The sequence below is a fragment of the Papilio xuthus genome, unplaced genomic scaffold, assembly GCF_000836235.2.
Source record: "Papilio xuthus unplaced genomic scaffold, Pxut_1.1 DF826961.1, whole genome shotgun sequence".
Taxonomy (NCBI): domain Eukaryota; kingdom Metazoa; phylum Arthropoda; class Insecta; order Lepidoptera; family Papilionidae; genus Papilio; species Papilio xuthus.
This window is the reverse complement of record NW_013531688.1, coordinates 1,275,303-1,301,847: the sequence shown is the minus strand read 5'-3', so window position 1 is coordinate 1,301,847 and position 26,545 is coordinate 1,275,303. Positions and strand designations below refer to the sequence as shown.

Sequence of the window (26,545 nt, the reverse complement as noted above, 5' to 3'; positions counted from 1 at the left end):
GTACTCAATCAATTTAAAAACAGCCTCTGATTGTTTTATGAACAAAAAAAGAAACATACTTTACTATTTCAATTGGAGTTTAATTGAAATGTCAGTGTAATTTGATTCATCTCTTGAATACATCTAAAAAAAGGTATATTCTAATTATATTTAATGTTTTATTTAACGACAACGTAACGATATCGTATCGTGAGGTCTAAAATTAGTAATGTCATCTCGGATGTCATCGTCTGTAGACAGCTGACGAAATGGGACGTCGTTTCCCCATCAATTATCCGTAGCGTTTGTTAGTTTTGTTTCTTTGACGGTTCGTGTTACTGTGGTGAGGAAGATCGCTTTCCGGTTCCAGAATAGGTGCGTGTCTGGTGAGGCTGACGACTCACCGGTTCGTTAATGGCCCACAGCTGCTTACCCGGTATAAAGAGTAATGAATACAAACAGTAATTAACACGTTTAGTGTGTCAAAACAAAAATCCAAATAACTCTTTATTACGTAATAATTTTGACCCTATTTACAAACAATACTACGGAATTACAATTCGCACGACCGCGAAATAATGCTAGTACCACTCATCCTGATGAAGGGCCCCCGATGGGCTCGAAACTAGTCGGTGCCGCTACCGGAAAAATATACGTGAGTGTTCAGTCCTTTTTAAATCAATTTATTATGATGACTCACGAAAGTTTGTATAATTTTAAGTTATTGGTAGATTTATTAATGTCCAAAAATATATTACCCAATCTATATTATGCCTGATAAAGGTACAAGACAAGGTACGCATACGTATAAAAACTGCTTGTCTTTAACACATGGCAACATGGTTTTGTGTTATTAGTTCAACAGATTCAGTTTAGTCGAAATAATTAACGGATAGGGAATTGGAGCAGAAGATTTTAATGTCACAAAAAATACGTTTTACCGGAATGCAAAAGGAAGTCACAAACTTTCACATAATTACCAGAAATGGCGTTTAGTGGTCCCCGAGCGCGCAAAGAATGTGGCTACGTAAAAAAAATTGACTTTCCACCATTGGTTCACAGATAAAAAGCTGCGGTTACATTAATAAGCTGAAGCGGTACGCGGAGCGATTTTATTTTTTTCAATAAAATTACATTTGTTCAGGCGACGTGTTTGGCAGGAATGTAGATTTTTTTTTTGTTTTCACTGTAAACGTGTTATCGTATTAAAAGACAAGTTGGCTATTTTTCCATCCCGCTAGTCTTATCTCGGCAAACTGCCAAGACAGTTTCTAAGGTAAGTTTCTACTTTTATCGCTCGTTCTTTATGTTTCAATCTACTAAAATGGTTAAGTTTGTCATAGTGTGAAAAAATAAGTAAGTTTCCTCGGGAATAGACGTACAATAACAAATTAATATAGATAGTAAATTTTTACACTACTATTCCGGCAGTGAAAACGCACGGAAAAAGTTCATAAACCATCATTATTTTTTTTAATTTAGGTCAATAGTTACCATTTTTGGAATCATCATCATCAGCTCACTATACGTTCCCACCGAGGGGCTCGGAGCCCACTCTAAGTTAAGGGTGATTAAACCATAGTCAACCACGCTGGCCAAGTGCGGGTTGGTTGACTTCACACATATCTTTGAATTTCTTCCCAGATATATGCAGGTTGCATCACGATGTTTTCCTTCACCGTAAGAACGTCGGATAAATGTACATATGTAAATCGGAAATCGAAAAATACATTGGTACATGGCGGGATTCGAACACAGGAACTGCAGATTGCAAGTCAAGTGACCACCGAGCCACCGACGCTCGATTATTGGAATACTTTTGTAATTTTAAATATAAATTCATATTTAAATTTATTACACTACGCACACAACCTAATAATTCGTGTTGACTAGTAAAATGTGGAATGGTGGTTTTGAGTAACGATACAAATATTTTAACAAATAATTAGTCCACGTATTTTGTACTTTAGTATATTTTATGAGTTCAATTGAGTATTACCACCATTTATCAAATAAGTCCATCATTATTATATTCATTCGTAAAACGATAACTTTGTACCACTTTTTATGTCTGTTACTTTTTCTTTTATATCCTGCGTAAAGACGCAGGCGACCAGTAATAGAAAAAAAAATTATGTTCCAATTTCGAACAATAGGCCATCTCTCTCTTTCTCTTCAGCCAGATGACGCCCACGGCTGGCATAGGCCACCCCTAAAGATCGCAACGATTATCGGTCCCCCGCATCCTTGACGTCATCGGTCTAACTTGCGGGATGCCATGCTGCGTTGACCTGTCCGTAGCCGCCACACCAGAAGTTTTCAGCCTCATCGGCCACCCGTTCGGCGGGCAATATGGCGATCCCTAGTTATAAATAAATACGTGTTTATATGACATTAATGATAACGCTAACAGTTTTTTTTAATAGAGTATTTTATTACAACTAAAATATGTCAACAAACCATTTGTCCATTTTTTTAACGAAATAAAATTTTCCTCGTCATAATTTAATGGCTCCTTTGATGATCACCTCTAATAGATACAAATTAGCATCCGTTTTGTCGAAAATAACTTTTCTCGTATAAAATTTTAATGCTTCGATGAACGACTATGTCACTTGTTTATGGCTTTTATAATAGTTTAAAACTTAAACGTGTCGATGTTAAAAATAGAAAATCGACCAACGAACACGATCCGAGAATCTAAGGAAAACAATCGACAAAACGGTTCATTGTAATTTGGTCATCCAACTATCTTCGGACCTGGGAGCTCGCAATAAATATTAATAATGGTAGGTCTTGATATATTGGTGTAAGGGTAAATTACTTTAAAGAAAATATTTACTTTTAGCTCATTAACAACTTTGGAATGATGGATGGTGGTGAAGATGGGTTGAAAAAGAGTTTAGACGGTCACGGCGCGAGTTACGCTACGAATGAATACTTTATTGTTAATGTTTTTGAACACTAATGGATAAGAAAGTAAAATGAATTACTATAATTAGGGTATGCAATTAAAGCAGACGGGAATTTTTATCTCAGAAACCCACGGTATTGTTTCTAAGAAAGTCTAACGTCCGGTTGTGTATCGTATTTAAAAAAAAACCTCTTTTTATGATTTTATTTCTGAAGTCTGAAGGGTTAAGCAATTTAGCAATCAGCAGATACTGCGTTCGAATCTCGCCATGTACCAATGTGTTTTTCAATTTACATATGTACATTTATCCGAAGTTCTTACGGTGAAGGAAAACATCGTGATGCAACCTGCACATATCTGAGAAGAGAATCAAAGATATGTGTGAAGTCAACCAACCCGCACTTGGCCAGCGTGGTTGACTATGGCCTAGTCACCCTTAACTAAGGGTAGACTCCGAGTCCTTCAGTGTAAATATATCGCAACAATAAGTTTAATTAGCGAAGATTTAAGTTGCGTAATTAATTTTAATCTGTGGTACGTAATTAACTCAAAATGAATAATTAGGTTAATTAATTGTGTTATAAATTCATACAATATTTGTGTTAATTACATATGTTAATCATAAATTAACTACATATAAATTAAATATTTTTATGTGCAAATAGCCATCATCATCATCATCAGCTCACTATACGTCCCCACCGAGGGGCTCGGAGCCTACCCTAAGTTAAAGGCCATAGTCAACCAAGCTGACCAAGTGCGGGTTGGTTGACTTCACAGGTTGCATCACGATGTTTTACTTCACCGTAAGAACGTCGGATAAATGTACATATGTTATTCGGAAATCGAAAAACATATTGGTACATGGCGGGATTTGAACCCAAGACCTGCAGATTGCAAATCAAGTGCTTGACCTTTGAGCCACCGACGCACTTATTAGTGTTCTTATAGTTGATTGATTAATATTTAATTACCAGTACGGCGAGAATGGTCAATTTAAGGTAAATTTTTTGTCATAAAATACGTTTCGAGTATTACAATATTAGTTACTAGCTGTGCCCGCGACTTCGTTCTCATAGAATAATAAATAAGTAGCCTATGTTCTTTCTCAGGCTCTAAACTATCAGTGTACCAAATTTCATTTAAATCGGTTTAGTAGTTTTTGCGTGAAAGAAGGATATACAGAGAGACAGCGTTGTTTTCGCATTTGTAACATTTGTATGGATGAATCCTTTACGTCGTAATAATTATGGGAAATCTTAAAATAGAGACATAAAAGGAATCGTTACCAAACATTAACATACAAATTGAAAATATTGTAGAAACAGAGACATGAATAGAGAAGCTAGTTATTGACTTTTATAATTATTTTTTTGTATGTTCTATGTTTATTCTTATAATTAATGAGAAGTATTTTACCGTTCTTCGTTCCGTAAAACGAATGAAATGGCGACATTTTAAAAATGTCATTAGCATAATGGTTAAAGGTACGGATTTCTGATCATGAGGTCGGGGGTTCGAATCCCGCCATTCGACTATTGTCGTAAACCATATCCTAGCACAAGTCTAGAGCTTAGTTGGAATGGTAAAAGAAATATTAGTAAATTTACAAAAAAAATCTGCTAATATTTTAAAACAAAAAAAAAGAAAAGAAAAAAGACATATACTTACCGATTTTTCTTATTCATTTGTATGCATATGCTTGATTGGTTACAATATGTTTAGGTTGCAGTTGTTCATGGATATCAGTGGTAATTAACGTAAAATGACCCTTTCGTTGAAATTGAAGTCCACAAGCTTGAAATTATCGATGGTTATGGTATCACAAATTCAGTTTTAAAATACACAAAAAAATTAACAAAAAAAAATATTTTATAGTTAAATACGAGTCCTCTCCATCTCCTGTTCTAAGTGTCTCAAATTGGTGTGCGTTATGATTTGTGGCCTCGCCACCGTGACGTCTGATTTCAGTGACGCGTCACGTTTTTGGGGGTGGACGTTATTTATTATTATTTACAATTTACTGTCAACCGTACTCACATCATCCGGTGCCCCATTACGAAGTTATTTTTATCTAATTTTATATAGCTTTATTGTTCCATTTTGATTTTTTTTTATTTATACTCCAACTTTATTCGAACAATGAGACAAGAGTGCAAACGTGCGGCTAGAAGGGTGTGCACTGAAATTCATGGACATACAACACCAGAAGACTTATAGATGCGTTGCTGTCCTTTTCGAAATAGATACGCTTGCTTCTTGAAGGTTCCGAAGTCATACCAGTTGGGAACCGCAGACCACAGACAGTTGCACAACGCGGTTGTGTAAGGCAGGAAATTGTTCGAAAATCGTATCTTTTTGGAATGCCAGCTATCTAGGTGGTGTTGCTAGTACCTGATCTGTCTTTTCAGCCGATGTCGGAACTGATATAACTGGCAAGTTTCTATTACTATCGATGCTAGATTACATGATTTATGAATATAAAAATAAAAACAAGTTAATCAACAATTTAGAATTTTATTCATGTTTTATTTACTTATACAAAGATTAAAAAATATTAGTGTTCATATATTTTTTCTTTATTTTTAGTTACTTAGCAAGATTGTTAGCATGTAAACAGTAGCTTGGATGATGTTTGTGTCAGTAAAAATAAATGATCCCTTATCCACTGCAAGTCCCACGGGGGCAGTAAAAGTTCTCTGCATTGCTAAATCACCTCTGTTAATTACAGATACATTTTGTCCTGAGAAATATTGCTTGATGTCTGATTTTAACGAATTTGTTTTCAAAATATTTATTGACACGAATTCAAAATTTAAACATTCAACACTACTTAGTAAAAATGTTACCTCTTAAACTGCTAAAATGTTGTTTAACCAATGTAGTAGCACAGAATATTTGAAATCAATCTTTTATAATACCTTATACAGTCTACTAGCTGTCGAACGTGACTCCGTCCGCATGGTATAAAAAAGAAACTTAATTGTCTATGTGTCTCTCCAGACTATTTTCTACATCTATACCAAATTTCAGCAAGATTCACGCAGCCGTTCTGGAGTTTCCATCATATAAAAATACATCCATCCGTACATCCATCCATGCATCCAAATATTAGAATTTATGATATTGATAAGACTACCATTAGAAGTAGTTGGAATATTTTAAACAGTTGAGTTTCCTTGATGATCAAGACTTTGATAGTTGGTATCACAGCCGTAGTTATGGTTGGAAAAACTATATTGTAAAATCATTCCTTTGTGTTTTTGATTCGCAATCCTTTGGAGGATGATATTTTTTTATATCATAAGGTGGCAAACGAGCGAGCGACCACCTGAAATCGCTGAAATAGCGAAGTGACCGTTGCCCATAGACATACGCAATTGCATATGCGTTGCCTACCTTTAATCGTCGGAGGAGAGGATGCACACAACAACAAAATATATCTGGTATAATTACAAATAAAAGACAACTTCTAGAAATATGTTTAACAATTTTAATTAAATTTATTTCAAAATAAGTATAGCAGTACTTATCAATACTATGACTATCGAACTTGTCATAGAACCAGCACTGGAATAGTATCCAATACGTCGGGTCGTTCTATCCATTTCGAGAAGGCAGTCGACAATTTCCTCATTGTTAGGAATGATTTGCTCAGCGGGCAATAGGAATCCGTATTCACCGACATCGCGTAATTCAAACAGATACACTATAGGTATCTTAGCAACGCCTTTAACCCAATCGAAACTTGAACCACTGACTTCATCTGTAAAGATTTGATATATTTACAACTTCAAAAAAATTCATTTGCTTAAACATATATAAGTGTTTGTACAGATTCAAAGGATGACTATTGCTAACTTTTTCAAAACCCTTATAAGTTTTACTAGGTTAGTGGTTTTTAGAAAAGTTTTCTAAGAAGTTATTGTAGCGCATCGTCTATTAGCGTATGTGATACGTGCTTCACATCATTATCAGCGTCATACGTCCCTACCGAGGGGCTCGGAGTCAACCCTAAGTTAAGGGTGATTAGGCCATAGTCAATCACGCTGGCCAAGTGCGGGTTGGTTGACTTCACACATATCTTTGAATTTATTCTCAGATATGTGCAGGTTGCGTCACGATGTTTTCCTTCACCGTAAGAACATCGGATAAATGTACATATGTAAATCGGAAATGTAAAAACACCTTGGTACATGGAGGGATTCCAGCCCAGGACCTGCAGATTGCAAGTCAAGTGCTTGACCCCCGAGCCACCGACGCTCTCAACATGGTTGTTACTAATTCTATTATTTTTCCAACGATATTAAGTTTCTAATATCCAAGAATTATCTCCGAAGGTTAATATTATCCGTCGCGACAAAACATAGATTAATGAAATCCATTTTAAATATTAAAGATTAATTTTTATCTATAAAGAATCCGCATTTATGTAGTATTGGTAAATGTATAATCCATGATTACGAAATTATTTACATTGACTCCATATTACGCTGTTGAAATCAGTCTGATGGGTAAAGTCCCGAAGATGGAGAAGATGGTACTCCTGTCAAATGTCCAAACTTGCTTATTCAATTTTGTAGCTCCTGGCTGCATATTTTTGCTTGATAAGAGAAACTATAAATAAAAAAACTCACATAAAATATCAGCCGATGTCCCAACGGTATAGTGTGTACCATGCCTTTCAGTGAGTTTGTCTGCCCCACGGATAGCGATTTCGAACTGTAAGCAAAATTTACAACTTTATTGTAATCCTAATATAAATATTAATGTGAAATCTAGAAAATTAACTTCAATCCTTCGTCTTTAATTTCTTACCATATCCGCGTAGTTCTCCGCTTCAAGGACCTGACTACCAGAAGCATGGCTGTAGGGAACAAGGATCATCTGAGAGTAAGAATGGAAAGCGAAGTAGTAGATAAAGTTTCCAGTCTGCTTTAGAGTCAAAACGTAGTTGGATATCGCTTGTGTCTCCGATTCAGATCCTGCTGATGCACCGGCAAACGTCTGCATGCATGGATCAGATGAAGCACCGGTTGCTAAAATTAAAAGATATTTTTACATAATGATTAATAGCATTAATCGATTGAGCAACTGATCGATATTGAAACGAAGCGGTTAGGCTCCGTTCTTTACCAAGTAGTGGACCTTATGTATATAAGTGTATATAAACATAAATAATTTAATCTCCTATCATCAGTGATCGAGTTAGTCGTGGTTCCTAATTAGTTTTTGCTGCATACCTCTTCAAAAAAGATCTCTAACCCGCGCAACCCTTATTGTAGCAATCACACTAATATATTAAATGCGAAAGTTTGTGAGAGTGAATATGTTTGTTACTTCTCCACGCTCAAACTCTTGGACCAATTGGATGATGACCATAATAAAATAATATTTTGGACATTGCTCTTGTTTTTACTGATAGCTGTACGTAGCCCTTGATGCAACTTCACGTACAAAACACTGGCTCAAAGGATCTCGCTACACTTTTGGTGGCAGAAAAGAAGTACTTACTCATCCAAAGGAAATTAAAATTGCGGTTGAGGTCGATGCCATTGCTCAAATCATTGGCAACATTAGTACAATTCACGTAATTGGCAGGGTTTCGGTTCTTTCTCCACATACGATCCTGTTGATTTAAAAAATAAAATTAAAAAGATAGGAAAATGCTGTGTTATTAATATAATTACCAAAAAATCGATACTTACATCCGAAAAAGTATAAACATATCCATCAGGGTTCACAACCGGAAATATATGCCAAACGAAAGTCTCTGCTAAATTTCTTACTTCGCTGTTAGTGCTGGTCAAGAATTCCTTAATAATCCAAGTAACCGTGGCAGGAGATATCCATTCTCGTGAGTGTATACCTCCTTCTATCATTCCAATAAGTGGTGAGTCTCCTCTTTGGCCAGGTTTAAAATCTATTATAACACCTTTGATTCGACGTCTTTCTGTTGAAAATCCTATCGTTGCTGGTGTAACAATATTAGGGTACCTTTCTGCAAGTTCATCTAGCCAGGTGTGAATTTCTTGGAGTGTGTGGTATCTGGTCCAGCTAAGAGAACCAAGGCTATTGCTACGATCAATTTGACCGTGGGGTTTTAGCTGGTCGTCGATTAATCTAAAAATAGAAATTACTAGTTATGAAAACTATTACAAACATTCCATAGTATGTTCGCATATTTGCCGAAAATTCATAATCAAGTGACATGTTTAATATCTTATTATTCGTCAGTTAACTTGTTCCTCCTAAAGAAAAGTCTGCAATTGCTTAACCTAGACTTCATTCTTAGTGTCAAAATATACTTTCATTTAGGGTTATTAGTAAAAGTTACTTACTTCTGTACATTGCTAATGCTAACTACTGGATCCAGTCCGACTGTCTTACAGTATCCTACAAATTCATCGTCCTTATTCGGTGGCACCATAATCCTGACTGTACTACCAATAGCAATGATATCAGTCCAATATTCATATCCATCTTTCCTTAAATCGCTTAAAATCTGAACATGGGATTCATTTGATGGAACTATGTTATACACTTTGTAGTTTTCATAGCTCTTATATGAATTAACTAATACACAACTAATTAATATTAAAAAATAACTTAACCTCATTTTCGCGAAGCGTGCACTATATAAAATTAGAAATCGAATAATAAACAAAATTATCGATTTCATATCATATCTTATCTGAAACATTGAAGATTATTTATTATCTATAACAGTCGAGGTATGTAATAAATTAAATCTATGGATTCAGATTAGATATAATTCATCATCAGCTCACTATACGTCCTCACCGAGGGGCTCGGAGCCTTCCCTAAGTTAAGGGTAATTAGGCCATAGTCAACCACGCTGGCCGAGTGCGGGTTGGTTGACTTCACACATATCTTTGAATTTCTTCTCAGATATGTGCAGGTTGCATCACGATGTTTACCTTCACCGTAAGAACGTCGGATAAGTGTACATATGTAAATCGGAAATCGAAGAACACATTGGTACATGGCGGGATTCGAACCCAGGACCTGCAGATTGCAAGTCATGTGCTTGACCCCTGAGCCACCGACGCTCTTTTATATATAATTAGTCCAACAAAATCTATGAAGGTTCTCATTATCTAATTACCATCTCTTTCTTAAATTAACCATTGGTTTCTGATACCAAAAATTGCGCGGGAAACATGTCGTCATCTGTCTTAAATCTATGACAAAACAGAGATGACAATTATGATTTAACAGGGATTTTGGCCTCAGAAACCTACGGTAAGTTTTCCAAACAACAAATGTTTATATTTACAAAACGCCTACTAGCGCCATCTAAAGTGAGAAACAATGTTACATTAACTTATCAATATAATTCACGAACACATCGCTTTCAGATCAGAATAAACTTACATTTTGTATGACAGCTTGTTTTAAGTTAATCAAAACGTGGTAATAGAAAAAGGAAACAAATCTTAGTAACAAAACATTTAATTTACGAATAATTTAACAAAAATTAACAATCCAATCAAAGTCATAGAAGAAATTAAGCTATTTGTCCCAGAATAATAATAACCTAATCGCCTGGTCGTTCTATCAATCTCTAATAGAGCGTCCATGATTTCAAGATTATTAGGGATAATTTGACTTGCAGGCAAAAGGAATCCATATTCACCGAGGTCTCTTAACTCGATAAGAAATGATACTGGAACATCTGTTACGTTTTTCACCCAATCAAAGCTTGTACCACTCATTGGATCTAAAAAAAATATTTTCTTTTATTTTCACATAATCAAAATTATGATATTTGGTCGTTTAATATCCTAGGACTAATTTTAAAAAGAAATGAAGCTCAGATCTTTTTCCTTTATTATTTGCTTCATCTTTATACATATAATTCTTCTGTGAGTGTGTATGTCACTGAACTTCTCTCAAACGACTGGATCGATTTTGATGAAATTTTTTGTGTGTGTTCAAGGGGATCTGGAAATGGTTTAGATTCACAATTTTGTCCGCTGGACAATGTTTTTTAATTTATTTGTAGTTGTTGATTTTGGAATGTTCTACATTGGATCCGACAGACGGCGCTACCGTCGCAGTGTCAAATTTTCAAATTAAAGACGTGTAGACAGGACAACGTCTGTCGGGTCCGCTAGTCTATATATATAAAAGAAAGTCGTGTTAGTGACACTATTTATAACTCAAGGACGGCTATACCGATATGGCTGAAAATTGGTGAGGAGGTAGCTTATAGCCAGGAGACGGACATAGGATACTATTTATTCTTAATTTATTTAATTTTTTTTTTTTATTTATGCCTTTAAGAGCTGCTTTTTATTTAACTTATCTATATATTAAGTTTTTTTTATATAATATATCCACGCGAACGGAGTCGCGGGCGACAGCTAGTATTCTTTATTTGTCGATTAAATAAATAACTGTTGTTGGGATGTTCTTAGGATTGGTGGTAAGAATACAATTGTTGCTTGCAACTTTGTAGCATTTAAACAATAATACTATTTCTACTTACACATAATATCAGCTGAAACTCCAACTCTATATTCTGTGCCGAATCTTTCCTTTAATTTTTCAGCACCTCTTGCTGCAATTTCATACTGCAACCGTAATGAATGTGCTTAAAATTAGTTCATAACATTTCTGGTTACTAGTTAAAGCCTATGGTATTTTTTTTTATTTCCTAAGTTGACAAACGAGCGAGCGGCCACCTGAAATCGCTGAAATAGCGAAGCGACCGCTGCCCATAGACATAGGCAATTGCATATGCGTTGCCTACCTTTAATCGCCGGAGAACAGGATGCACAGAAAGAAAATATTTTCCCTTCCTATGCATCCTCTCATCCGGAAAGTCCACTTCCACTTCCCATCCTTTCCTTATAAGAAAAAGAGTGGGAAGGGAAAGAGGACTAAATGAGGCCTCCGCCACACTCATCAGACGAAACGCGGAATTGCTTCCACTTCACGCCTGTCTTCTGTATCTTTACACGACAATTATTACATAATTAATTAGGTAGATACTACAGTCAAGGTCATCACCATCGATATGTATTATTGTCTTACTTCTTACTAATATCATAAATGAGAATGTCTTATTGTATGGATGGTTTTGGCCTAATTTTGGCCGAAGTTTTTTTTTTAAACTCGGGCGTCAGCTAATCAGTTAATAAACATATTTTATTCAGCTTTTTATAACTGTGTATTATCAAAATCTGTTATACTAACCATATCTGCGTAATTTGTTAATTTAGAAGACTCTTCAGCTGTAATATGACTATAGGGTACAACAATCAGTTGAGTGTATGAATGAAGACCGAAGTAATAAATAAGTCTTCCTTGATTGTTTAGCATCAATACGTAATCAGCGACAGCCCTAGCTTCAGGCTCTGAGAATGGAGACGGTCCAGCAAATGTATTGGTGCAGGGATTGTCAGATGCTCCGATTTCTGCATAAAAATGGAAGAAAAACAATTATTTCTTACATTTTACAAACTTATATTTAATCAAACAAGGAACGTTTATACTTTTTTTTGGCACAAAAACGCTTTGCGCTATAAAATGATTTAGTAAAATTGAACTATGGGATCTGTATTATAAAGTTTCATACGAAATTGTGTGTTGAAATCGAGTTTGTCAAATACTGTTTTGAACTTACCCATCCATGCGAAATCAAAATTTCTATTGAGATCGACTCCATTACTCATGTCGTCATGAACACCCGTTGAAGCGCACGAGGTGAAGTTTCGTGTACTGCGATTCTTTCTCCACATTCTATGCTGGAAGTGTCATTTACCAAATATATGAAACTCTTAAAGTAATGCAAGTCATCTATACATATTTATGAAATTGGTTTGTTTGTATGTAATATATATTATAAAATAAATCGTACACGTGATGTATTTCCGTAGCTGATAACGTAAACCCAATTGTCTATCTGTTTGTATGCCTGTCCGCAAGGCCGCGTTTGTTGCGGGTTATCTGTAGAACTGCTGGACCGATTTTGTCAAGACTTGGACAGGAAGGCAGCTGAAGCACGTGAGCATAATATAGGTTACTTTTTGTCTAATTCTGCGGTGAAGAAGTCGCGGGCAACTGCTAGTTGTATGTATTAATAAATTGTCGTTTGATCTAACATTCTACGCAAGATACTATTTAAAGTCTCAGTTTTTTTCGTGTTAAATGTAATTTCCTATGTTTATTACCAAAATGCTTACCGTTGTAAAAGTGTAGACATATCCATCAGGATTGACAACTGGGAAAATGTGCCATTCAATGTTCTGTGCAAGCGCTCGCATTTCTGGATCAGTGCTAGTTAAAAATTCTTTTATAATCCATGTAGCTGTAGCTGGTACTATCCATTCTCTAGCATGAAGTGTACCTTCTATCATACCAATTAAAGTATTATTTCTATTTGGGTTATAATTGATTTTAATTCCTTTAATCTCTCGATTCTCAACTGATCTTCCCATCACTACAGTAGTCACAATATTGGGATAGTTAACATGAAGTTGATCAAGCCAGTTGTATATTTCATCGAGTGTGTGATATCTGTCCCAATTGAATGATAGGAAACTGGTGCTCCTTTCTGAACGACTTGCAGGTTTCAGTTGATCATCTATAACCCTGAACGAGGAAAGACCGTTAATATTCAATAAAAAGGACTATAAAATGTCTAATTAATTCTTTGTTACTTCAAGAGATTTACAGATACGTTGTTCTTTTAGAACAGGAATTTTGCAATATCATTGTTCGGTAAATCAGACTAGATAAATATCATGCTTCGTTAACCTATTTAGGAATGATTAGATAAAATAAAGAATAGAAAGAAGATATGGAAAGAGCCTGTGATAGCATTTAACGCAAAAACAGTCATAATAGTAATTGTACATGTGATGGAAGCCTAGTTAGTCCTCAGTCTCTTCTTAAAAGAAAATTATGAGGAACGTTAGTGGACAAGACGGGGAAGAGGACGTATTAGAAGGGGAAATTTCCTCTTTATGTGTATTCTGTTCTCCGTTAATTAAACTAAGGCAACGCATCTACAATTGCAGATAACAATGGGTATCAGTCGCTTTGCTATTTTCGTATTAGTTGGCCGCTTCTTCGTCTGCAGCCGTAAAATGTAAAAGAAACATGATTTAATAAAAATACTTACTGCTGTAAATCTGCGATAATTTCTTTGTATACAATATTGTGTCTTCTCATAGTACCTTGAAACTGTTGTATTTTCTCCGGTGCAACTGTTATCCGAACTCCATCATATACATCGAATTGATCGAACCAAAATTCACCGATTCCTTGCTTTTGTATATTAGTAACAACTTCTTTCTCGTTATCATTATTTGGAATCACTTTGTACACTCTATGGCCATTAAAAGTAACTTTATTTGTATTTACAAAAGTTATAGTTAATAATAAAATAATGAATAATTTTAAAAACATTATAATTTTATTTTACAGTCCTATCAGTTTGAAGGTTACTACAAATTTGCAAGTATTATTAAGTTTTATCATAATCCATACGAATCTAATCTAGTCTGTATAAGATATAATATTTACAATGATTGAGTATTCATTAAAATATAAAACTAACTAAACATTAATGATTGATTCATCATCAACTCATTATAGGTCCCCACCGAGGGTCTCGGAGCTAACCCTAAGTTAAGGGTGATTAGGCCATAGTCAACCATGCTGGCCCTGTGCGGGTTGGTTGACTTCACACATATCTTTGAATTTCTTCTCAGATATGTGCAGGTTGCATCATGATGTTTACCTTCACCGTAAGAACGTCGGATAAGTGTACATAAGTAAATCGGAAATCGAAGAACACATTGGTACATGGCGGGATTCGAACCCAGGACCTGCAGATTGCAAGTCAAGTGCTTGAACACTGAACCAACGACGCTTATTTATTTAATACGAAATCCAGTCCATCGAAATGTAATTTACAATTTTTTTTATAAATTACTATTGCGCCCGTGTTTCAGTCTGCGCGTATTTAAGAAACAACTTTATTAGTATCCTATGTGTTCTTCGAGATTATGTTCTTTATTTATACCAAATTTCATCAAGATCCGTTGAGCTGTTCCGGAGATACCTTCAAACAAACATCCATCTATGCATCCATCTAAAAATTCGCATTTATAATATTAGTAAGATTTAATTAAGTCGTTCGACATAAAAACAACTCTCTGCTTACTATTTAAATTTGGTACTAATCATTTTGAAAAAAAAAACAAATTACAGTCGCAATTCAATATTAAAATGCATATATTTGTGTACCACAAAATTATTATTACCAAACTCTAATAAAAATACCGATGATTTAGTAGTGTGTATGCGAGCGTTCGCGTATAGAAGGTCCGAATATAAATCTATGTACGATTATGTTTCCGGGGTCTGTCCGCCTGGTGCGCCGACTGGAACCTTACAACTGTTTTATGACCATAAATTGCTTTGTGATGTCACCAGTCACAACACGATTTACGCATGTAATGATAATATTTAGTTGAGAGGTAACAGTTCTTCGACTTATCTTGCTTTTGTAACTTTTGTTAGATTTGAAAAGGCAAAGGCGATTCATTTATTGCTGTACTATCAATCGCCCGCGACTGCGTTTACACTGAATTAAAGAAAAAAACTTAATTAGTAGCCTATATGATCTTTAAGACTAAGTTCTATATCTCTACCAAATTCCATCGAGATCCGTTCAACCGTTCTGGAAATAACTTTAAACAAACATCCATAAATCCAAACATTCGCATTTATAATATTAGTAAGATTCTCTTTTGTTCTATTTATAACTTTCTATTGTTTTTTTTTATAACAGACGCGCCTGTGTACATCAGCAATACCAGAGGATTGTTATTCCATTGAGTTATAATATTAAGTACATATAATTTTATTTGTCTTACACTATCAATAAGTAATATATTGTCCCAGACAAATAGAACTGATTAAATAATAAGCGGTTGAATAACTAAATCATTTTGATCACCAGCTTTCGTTGGCAGCACTCAAGATTGTCCGCAGGCTGCTTAGGAACATAATAATTTACGATCCTAAGGGAACTGCTTAATCAGCGTTTGGTTCATTGTTAACTAGCTTGGCTACGAATAATGGCGCTATTGTCTCTGGATATCGCGATAAATCGATGTCTCAAGTTATGGGAATTAAGCGTTTATAGGAGTTCGCCTTAAAATTCCCATAATCACAACAATCAACCAAAGAATCCAGAATAATGTTAGTATTATTTATGTTTACTAGATAGATATTTAGTGCTTAGTTTTTATAATGCCTTAGCAAGACGATGATAAAAAATTGTATTTATTATTTATTTTTTATATTTCTTGCTATTTTACGCACTTTCTATCTCTTTATTTTTTATGAGCGCCGCTATGCCGCAATCACGTTCCTCCCTGACGTGTTTTAGTCAAAGGCGTTTTATTCTTTATTTTTTAATTTTCTCAAGCTAATTAAAATTATCATCACAATTGCCTAACACTGGACTTTTTCAAATAAAATGTATACGTGAACTGCTACTATTAATATTAATGTTCTACTATAATTTAGTTTTTAACTACATTGTTATATATTATTAGTTTAATAGTTGCGATACTTGTTTGTTTGCTCATTATAGATATAATATTGTTATAAGTGAAGAGAGTGAGAAGTGAGTTAATAATATTATTATAGCTGTAAGTTTTCTATGTTGTAAATAAATAAATAAATTACAATATAATAAAATAAAAATCTCGTTATATTTAAAGTAATCTTCCGCTTTAAGTTTCAAAAATCATTACCTACCCTATTTAAATTGCCAGTTCTTTTGTGCCAGTATTTGGCTGTGCAGAGTGACTTGATTTGAGTCGATTTAAAATAATAAAATATTAAATACGCTGTCAGCTTATAACTTTTATATAAAGGCTTTTGTATCAGTAACCACTATTAACGATATTGGTGTCGCGACAGTCGCTTGTTTATGTATTAACATTGATTGCGACTAGATATTTTGAATTTAGCACGAATCACAATGGAAGCGTCTTCGAATGAAGTTAATTTATGTTTATATGCACTACAGTGTTAGTTATTCCATACTATCTTGCTAATATTATAAATGCGAATATTTAAATGGATAGATGGATGTTTGAAGGTATCTCCAGAACGGCTGAGCCGATCTCGATGAAGTTTGGCATATGTAGAAGTCTGGAAGAATACTTAGGTTACTAATTATGCTATTTTTTAATTTCGCGCTGTCGGTGTCCCGAGAGACAGGTAGTAATATTATAAAAGCTAAAGTTTGGATGGATATATGGATGGATATTTGTAACTACACGAAATTTGGCTAGCTAGTCTGGTAGAACACATATACTACCTATGATCTCGGATGTGTACGTTCCCCTTGGGTTACGTTTGATTCACATGTTTACTTGATAACTAAGCAAGGGTTCAAGACTTATTGATATTTGGTATAAATATATGACAGTCTCAAGTAACACATCTGATGCATGTAACGTTTTTTTTTTAATTCTGCGCAGGCGGGGTCGTAGACAAAAGCTAGCGATGTTTTTTTAATAATTTATAAGGTAAATTTTTACGTCTTTTAATTATTTTTATTAATTTGAAATCACCTTATGGTTGACTTATTATAATTGAAAACGAAACAATCTAGACATAAAATTAGCAATAAAAATGCTTCATAAAATCTCAGTCATAATAATAAGGAACCGTAAAGCTGTTATTTAATTAGGGATTAGGCAAAAATAAGCAAAATCCAAGTAAAGAGCTCTCGTAAAAAAATAGTATTCATTAAATTTCCATTTTGGTACATTTTCATGACACAGCGCAACCTTTTTAATATCTTTTCACGTTATTAAGACCTTGGTACATTGGACAGGGCTTAGTAAAGTTTTTCTTTTAACGATTATATACTCCTTGGTCCGCCAGTAAAATTATTAACGAAAATAATAGACATCTACTATGGATTTTATAAGTATAGTAACGTTACTTTTACGTTAACAATGCTACGTTTTAACAATGATTGGTTATTAGTTTCAAACAAATAATGTACAGTCAGCCGCTTAAACATTTATTAAGCTTAAGTCTACGCCTTCGGTTTCAAAAATATGTATCCACTGGATTTCGTCCATTCGCGCGGAAGAAAAATAAATTTAAATAGACTTTATTAATTAGAATTATTTTGGCGCGAATGACGTGCTATCGTTACAAAGTCCAGTGTCAGAATGAATAGTGAGGGAACATCGACGACGTCGACGTTTATGTCCCCAAAGTATTCACTCTGACTGAGTAAGGCTAGTGTTCCGTCAATACACTGGCACATTTTCGGATTTTCTTCCTAACAGTAGCCTATGTGTTCTTCCTGACTATATTTATTTAATTTCATTAAGATCCGTTTGGTACTTCTAGTGATCCATTCCTCCATCTATCCATCTAAACTTTCGCATTCATATTATAATATTAGTTAGAATTAAGTTATCCGTCCGTATACAATCGTATTGTTAAAACTGAAAGTCTATACACGTTTTCAATGAATTTTATACATATAATAATGCAGCTGACTGTACGTAAATTAAGTTCTACGTTATCCATGAAACATATTATTGTCTCTGTTATTTCCAAAGTGAATATGAGAGATGGCAATATGTTTTGTACAAATAATTCGATGGTGGAAATTCATTACCGCATGCATTATTTTCCCCGGAGATAAGTTTAACGACTTTCCGGATCACAAAATTACGGTCGCAAATCAGAGTTGAAAATAATTTCTTAAGGCTTAAGTATATTATTACTTACTCTTGAGTGAACTTTATTGTACTTTCTGTTAGTATAACTTTAGAAACCTTTTTCCTTTACGATTTTTTTTTATCGTATATAACATTTTTCTAACAAAATATGTAAAATACGTGTGTTAGAAAAACAATCTTACTAATTATTATAAATGCGAATGTTTGAATGGATGGATGTATGTTAGAATATATCTCCGGTACTGCTATATGGATGTCGTTAAAATTTGGCATACATGTAGGATATAGTCTGGAAGCCGCGGATGAAAGCGCAAGCGTGCCCGTGGCCTCGCCATGATGCGTAGAAGGAACAGAGGGGTTTAGTGGGTATGCTTCCCATCCGGAAGAGAATCCCACATAACTACCGCGTCCCCCCCGGGGCGCGGAGTATGCATAAAGCATTCCCGTCTCCAAAAAAAAAAATTACGCGCGGACAGGGTCGCGGGGCACAGCTAGGAAGATTATTAAGCAATGATATAAAAGCAAAGAAGTCAAAAATATTACGAAATGAATAAAAATACAATGCTTCACTTCACTCTAAAGAGATTTAAACTTAGGGTGATCCAAAATAAAAATAAAAATGCCGTCATCTTCTTGACTCTATTAAAATCACAGCAAATAATAACCCTTTGGTCTAACGAGGTCGTTAAGGGCATTACGTTTGCTAACATGACGTCATTGTTGCTCAAAGCGTCATTACCGCGTCTCTCCAGTTAAGAACGCTTCAAATTCAAATAGGGTGAAAAATGAATCACTTCTTATTACTTAGAACAGACTCTGACAGACATTGACGTCAATGTTTAATACAGGATGTACTTTTTTTAAACCAATCATTTAATTTCTAAGATCGATGTAAGAGCGGTAATACCGCAACCCACAAATACATAGAAGTAATATAAATAATTGGAATAGTTTCAAAATCTGGAAAAAACAAAAAAAAATTAATAGTAGTTGAATTTTTTTTTTATTCTGCCTATGATTTCGACCCCCTTTTGAATAGTGCTTTTAATTTTCCATGCCAAAGCATTTCACCCCTTCAGAGGTCGTATCTGCAATCATCCTCTCTTAGTGTTCCCTATATTACAAAAGGAAGGTAGAAACTTCCAGTAGTTTCACTTACACTGATATATACACTGATCCTTACTCGGTGTATGTAAATATTTTTATACTAGCGATCGCCTGCCACTTTATCCGCACGGAGTTAAAAAAAACATCCTATATGTTATGCCAAATTTCATCTAGATCCTTTTAGCGGTTCCGAACATAACTTCAAACATCCATCCATCCGTCTAAACATTCGCATTATATTATATTAGTAAGATATCGATTGTAGGAACACAATATAAAGTGTATTAAGGGTTTCTTAAGTGCAGTTAAAGTAAACTATGGTACAAGACTAAGAGGTTATACAATTGCGAATTTATCAACTAACAATATAAAGGTCAATGTTCATTGTCATAAAGTCCAATAAAACATTGTTGTGTGCATACAATGTATTATCGCCAGCATCACAAAACTGCACGTGTTTATAGATATCGTGAAGTTAAAACCAATAAATTTTACCTTTACAACACTGTACTGGAATGCGATTAACATTTTCCCTTTTCGCGCCGTAACATGCTTGTATAGGCCGTTTGTCCGATATTAGGGATGCGCCTTAAAAAATATTTATCGAAAAAATTCAAGCTTTTTCACTTATCTTAAAATTATTAATTTAGTATTAAGGTAAACTTACAGTTGGTAAATTTTTAAACATTTTCATAATAAACAAATAACAAGAGTAATATTTTACGGAATAAACGTGAATTTTTGCAGAAATAATAATTTAAGGAACCGAACTAAAGAATTTTATTAATCAATCATCGATTTATTTTTGTGCATCTTTTGTGTTTGTAAAAAAAATCAAATATTGTTCATTGCGCGAATTCGCAAAAACGAACATCTTTCGCAATTGAATACAGTCAGATCGTGTAATTATTATGAATTACGTATAAAATATCGTTTGTACAATCCCTAGCGTACGATAAGAAGGCAGACGGCGAAACAAAAGCGCTATCGACGCGAAATTCAACAATATCCGAGCGGCGCGTAAATCACACAAGTCCGCCATATTGTTTATTCCCGTGCGTACTCAATGCGGTCCTGTTCACTTTTTAAACGATGTTATCGACATGTTTCCGATATCTCCGGTAGTTTAGTCGATAAATGGTTGTTCTATCGATAAAGAGCGATAGTTTTATCGAAATGTTACTAGTTTTATCGATATCGGTATCACACTTAAGTTCTATCGATATTTATAGAATTAAAATCGATCTACGCATCATCAAAATCGATTCCACTGATTCGAAAAATTGGCTAAAAATATTTTTGCACATGTCATATTAATGAGAGCGTCGGTGGCTCAGTGGTCAAGCACTTGACTTGCAATCAGCAAGTCCTGGGTTCGAATCCCGCCATGTACCAATGTGTTTTTCGATTTCTGATTTACATACGTACATTAGTCCGACGTTCTTACGGTGAAGGAAAACATCGTGATGCAACCTGCACATATCTGAGAAGAAATTCAAAGATATGTGTGAAGTCAACCAATCCGCACTTGGCCAGCGTGGTTGACTATGGCCTAATCACCCTTAACTTAGGATAGGCTCCGAGAACCTGGGCCGCGGGGGATGCGGGAAGGGTACTGGTTTATCCTGCCCTCCTTGCATCCCTCGTGGCCGGAGGGGGTGGTGGGGCCGCGAGGGATGTAGGAAGGGTACTGGTTTATCCTGCCCTACTTGCATCCCTCGTGGTTGGTGTTGAGGTGTGGGGCCGCGAGGGATGTGGGAAGGGTACTGGTTTATCCTGCCCCCCTGCATCCCTCGTGGCCGTGGACGTGTGGAGGCCGCGAGGGCTGTGGGAGGGTACTGGTTTATCCTGCCCACCTGCAGCTCTCGTGGTCTGACGTGAGGGTCCGACGTAGCGGACGGTCGCCGGCTGGGTCGCGGAGAAGTGCTCACGCGTACCCGTAACCCGGCCATATGGCGATGAGGAGGGCTAGAGGGGTTTTAGGCTCCGAGAACCTCGGTGGGGACGTATACTGAGCTGATGATGATATTAATGTTATAAATAAAGTTATAAAATTAAAAAAGCCACCAATCAAATTAATTACACTATCCTGATATATTTTCCATTAAACAGGGTGTTTGCATAATATATATAAATATCCGCAGTGTTTTTCAGTAATGGAATTATGTAGCGACCGCCGCGTTAACGAGAACAGCACAACCTTCGCAAATAATGTATTAAAAATGAATAAATTATAACGAATATATTTAGTATATCGGATTGGACTTGCTAATAGGATGGATAGATATTATTGTGAACTTTGTAATTTATAACTTTTCTAGCTGTCGCTCGCGTATCCGTCCTCCTAAAAAATACCTTAATTAATAGCTTATGTGTTCTTCCTGCCTATATTCTATGCTAAATTTAAGAGAGATCCATGCAGCCGTTTTGGAAATACTTTCAAACAAACATTCATTTATCCATCGATCCATTATTCGCATCTGTATATAAAATAAAGTCGTGTTAGTTACACTATTTATAACTCAAGAACGGATTTACTGAAATGGCTGAAAATTGGTGAGTTAGCCAGGAGACGGACATAGGATACTATTTCTTCAGTTTTTTTTTATCGAATTTATGCCTTCACGAGCTGCTGTTTATTTAACTTACTAAAATTATAAAAGCGATTGTTTAGATGGACGGGATGTGGATGGATGGATGGGTGTTTGAAGATATCTCTAAAACGGCTGAACGGATCTCGATTAAATTTGGCATACGTATAGAACATAGTCTGAAAGAACACACAGGCTACACTATTTATTTATTTTTATATATCGAGTCGCGGGCGACACCAAGTTTATAATATTAGTGAGATATTTTTATAGCAAATTAAACGTAATGGTATTTTCACTATGCAACTTGGTAATTCACCTTCCTTTTCCTATTTTCTTTTTAATCTTTCTATCTTGTTGGATCATACACCTATTATCTAAACACGTAACATTTATCTAGATTTCCTTACGACGTCTAATGCTACATGCTCTAATTGATTTTTTTTAATCTATTGACTGTCAATTCTGAAATCATACATCGTAAGAGTTGTTTTAAAAAAAATAATCATCTAAACACTCACGTATATACGTCCGGTGGCGGCACCGAGTGAGCGACGGGCCGCGTCCGCGAAATAATACCAGTACCACTTATCCTGATGAAGGGCCCCCGATGGGCTCGAAACTAGTCGGTGCCGCCACCGGACGTATATACGTGAGTGTTTAGCCGTGTTTATATATCAGTATAGTAGTAATGTCTCACGAAAGTTTGAATAGTTTAAAATAATCATCGTTAAATATTTTGCCATCCGTACTATAAGACTAAAAATAAAACGGACAATAATCCAAAGACCGTCTTCATAAAATTAAATTAATATTTCCGATATTTCTATCCAACTGAGGCACTTACTAAGGATGGACAGATGGCGTATTAAATTTGCCCCACGTGCTACAATGACGGGGTGTCTCGTCTACCTCCTTAGGTTATTAGAAAACGTTACAAGAATTGAGGGATTTTTATAACAGAATTATACAATAGTTCTATTTAAAATGTATTGCTAGAAAATTATAGTTTAAAGTAAATAACAAACAAAAAACAACAAATAAATTTTTGATAATAAAAAAAATACGCGAAAGAATGATATACCTCCATTAAAGTTACAAACATGAACATCTATTTAATGTTAGTTCAATTTTCACTAAGAACCACCCTTAGGGTAGATAAGAATACACTAATAATCAGATAAGTGACCATACAGATTAGAGTCCTATACTCTTTGGTAATACGTTCAACAAAGACCTATACTTTAGTTCCTCTAATTTTGTACCGAGTTGCTCTTGTTTGTCGCCTACCCCATGTGAAAGCCAGACATTCTATAATCGAATTTGCTACTAAGCTTAACTCCACTCAGGTTATAGTAAATAAAAGGGTTCTTTTCAATTGACAGAGCTACACACGTCACAACAATGACGTATATGGAGGGATTGGTGTTCGAAAAAAGTTGAATTTGGAACCGTCTTTTTTTTTTCAAAAAGTGCAAGAGGCTATATTTATATAATTTTTCGATGAGTACTTTTCTCCGTAAGTCAAAGAATGTTTGTATTTCGAATTTTCTGAAGCTTGTATTGATATATATTGCTGTCTTTATTTAGTCAGATAGAATAAAAGGGATGACAATACATATTAAAGTATCGCTGCAGTGGTTCAAGAGTAGAGGTTTGCGAGAGTTATTAAACACCTCGGATTAGCAAGGGATTTAGTAATGCGTTAATATTATAATTAACTTTCATTACTTATATTTCGTAGTTTAAAATCAACGTTTTCCATACGTTAGTATTATTGATCTGTTCTGAATTATCTTTACATAGTGTAGTGTATCCATAAACGTAGTGTTGTTTGTCTCGAGCGTACACGCCATAAGTACATACCAGTGAGGGGGCGTCAGTCGATGTTAGACCTTTGGACCGGTAACACGTGTCGGTACGTGAACGAGAGCTACACATACTAACTGTCGCACGCGACTTCATACGCGTGTGATTAAAAAGTAGATAGTAGACGATTCACAGACCTACTAAATATGTATTTAAAATTAAAAAAAATCTGTCATGCCGTTTCGGAGCAGTATGGTAACTTACATTGTGAAGATGATAAAGAAATACAAAATTCTGGTGTCATTGTGACTCTACTATACCTACTATTATATCTAAAATAGTTAGCTTTGGTAAAATGGTAGCTTTTGCTTAGTTTATAGTTAAGTGCAAAGAAAAACAGACAAAGTTTCACTATGTTACTAAAACGTTCATTCCATTTTAAAAGATGATACAAGTAGATAGTGCTTATTGAAAATCATCGGAGTGCCGATATTCGATAATGGAATCGATTTTATACAGCATTTCAAATTGAATTCTAAAAGTTTTGTAACAAAGTTTAAAATGCTTTCAGTCGTTATTTTAATATTATATTGTAACATATATCAGTGACGTCACAGAAATAATGAGGTATTCCCGAATTATTTTAACTAGTTGTCGCACGTGACTACGTCTGCGCGGAATTTAAAAAAAACTTAATTAGTAGGCTATGTGTTCTTCCAGACTATGTTTTACATCTATGCCAAATTTCATCGAGATCCGTTCACCCGTTCTGGTGATACGTTCATACAATCATCCATTTATCCATCAAAACGTTCACATTTATAATATTAGCAAGATGTTATAAAAGCAGAGGTCTATAAGACGAATTCTATTTATGTCATTCGCATAAAAACGAATTTCTTTTCACGTGAATTTTGTACAGAATCGGTCCATTTTGTAGTAGGAGACCATAACAACTTCTGAACCTAACGCCTAAGTTAAAGACTATTATGAAAATAAAGTTGAATGTAATTAAATTAAAAATATTAAATAAATAATATTATTACCAATATTATTTAAGATATAAGAAATGTGTATCGAAATATCATTTCGTATTTTCAAAGATATCGTCGAGCAGAGCATGAGATTTGAAATTGGAAGTCATAAAGGCGTGGACCGCGTTCAGTTGCTTCCATCAGATTGGTATCAGAAGCTGTGAGCTTCTTCATTTCCGGTCGAAGCGACGGTTGCGTTTTGAATTTCGAAATTCAGGTCACTTGACTTTCTTTATTTATCGCCATCTAGGTTTGCGATTCTTTAAATAGATCGAAGAAAATTTTCAGTCTTCCACAAAATATAAATTGAATTGGAGAAATTTTTAACGATATTTCTCTCTTTATTATTAAACTTTAAATTTAAGTTTATTTCTTATACTGCTGTTCTAGTATTATTTTCTTGGGATTCATTTTTTTGAAAATGCTTTCTTAAATAGAGGAAAGCGTTTGTGTACACGATTTTTCTTTTCTGTTTCAAATAATCTTATTAGTTTTTTATCTGAAGCGACCTCTGCCCATAATCATCCATAGTTGCAGATGCGTTGCCTACCTTTCGTCGACGGAGAAGGGGAAGTACAGAAATATTTCCCTATACGTCAACTTTTCTGTCAAATCCCCAACCCCTTCCTATCCTTTTTTCATAAGAAACGGGTAAGAAAGGAAACGGGACTAAAGTTATTCTTATTCTCATAGTTAGGGGACTTATTAAAAAAAGGTTTTTTTACAACAAAACTTCTTTCATCCAGCACCAACCGCACTTCAAGGGTCATAAACCTCGAATGTACTACGGGAGGCTCGATGGGCCCGATTTCGGTTTACGTCACGTTTACGTTAGGTTTACGGCCGACTGAGGTACGGGCCCCGTAATATTTACGCGTAGAATAGCCCACTCAATATTGGGGTCGATGTATGAGTGGTCCAGTTGTTATGGAGATGGATTCTTCTAGAATATATTTAATTATACTCGTATTCATCATTGTACTGTTAGGAAGAAAATCCGACGATGCCGGTGTACTGGCGCAACTAAAATGTCGACGTTTATATCGCCTCGCTAATCATTCTGACACTGTAACAAAAGCTCCAAGGCCAAGGCCAAGCGCCAAGGATTCCAATATTCTCTAAAAGTACATACAATATCTGCGAGATTCTAAAAAAAAGTTACCCAGATACGATAATCCATTTTCTTTATCACATAATGCTAGTAAATTATTTCTAATAACTAACACAAGGACTCTAGTATTGAACACGAGAATATCTTACTAATATAAATGAAAATGTTTAGATGGGTAGATGGATGTTTGTTGGAAGGTATCTCCAGAACGGGTGCATGGATCACGCTGATTT

The 26,545-nt window shown here is 35.0% G+C and overlaps 2 protein-coding genes across 2 annotated transcripts; both read right to left on the bottom strand.

Annotated features, from left to right (window-relative positions):
* Positions 1 to 6,372: 6,372 nt before the first annotated feature.
* LOC106120346 (zinc carboxypeptidase-like) lies at positions 6,373 to 9,533 on the bottom strand. Its single transcript, XM_013315666.1, has 6 exons — positions 9,235 to 9,533; positions 8,602 to 9,016; positions 8,408 to 8,522; positions 7,712 to 7,932; positions 7,531 to 7,615; positions 6,373 to 6,659 (listed from the first exon to the last, which is right to left on the bottom strand). Exons 1-6 carry the CDS (start codon positions 9,510 to 9,512, stop codon positions 6,397 to 6,399), a joined length of 1,377 nt encoding a protein of 458 aa, XP_013171120.1. The 5' UTR covers positions 9,513 to 9,533; the 3' UTR covers positions 6,373 to 6,396.
* An 818-nt stretch (positions 9,534 to 10,351) lies between these two features.
* Positions 10,352 to 14,367, bottom strand: LOC106120004 (zinc carboxypeptidase-like). Its single transcript, XM_013315158.1, has 6 exons — positions 14,049 to 14,367; positions 13,108 to 13,516; positions 12,549 to 12,669; positions 12,119 to 12,339; positions 11,409 to 11,493; positions 10,352 to 10,637 (listed from the first exon to the last, which is right to left on the bottom strand). Exons 1-6 carry the CDS (start codon positions 14,333 to 14,335, stop codon positions 10,369 to 10,371), a joined length of 1,392 nt encoding a protein of 463 aa, XP_013170612.1. The 5' UTR covers positions 14,336 to 14,367; the 3' UTR covers positions 10,352 to 10,368.
* Between the last annotated feature and the right edge of the window lie 12,178 nt (positions 14,368 to 26,545).

Coding starts and splice junctions, on each gene's coding strand:
- LOC106120346 (XM_013315666.1), bottom strand. CDS start 9,512: ATGAGGTTAAGTTATTTTTTAATATTAATTAGTTGTGTATTAGTTAAT. Junction 8,523..8,601: donor ATGTTTATACTTTTTCGGAT/GTAAGTATCGAT, acceptor TTAAATCAACAG/GATCGTATGTGGAGAAAGAA. Junction 7,616..7,711: donor CGGAGAACTACGCGGATATG/GTAAGAAATTAA, acceptor TTTTGCTTACAG/TTCGAAATCGCTATCCGTGG.
- LOC106120004 (XM_013315158.1), bottom strand. CDS start 14,335: ATGTTTTTAAAATTATTCATTATTTTATTATTAACTATAACTTTTGTA. Junction 11,494..12,118: donor TAACAAATTACGCAGATATG/GTTAGTATAACA, acceptor TTACGGTTGCAG/TATGAAATTGCAGCAAGAGG. Junction 10,638..11,408: donor AGTTTCAGCTGATATTATGT/GTAAGTAGAAAT, acceptor TATTTTTTTTAG/ATCCAATGAGTGGTACAAGC.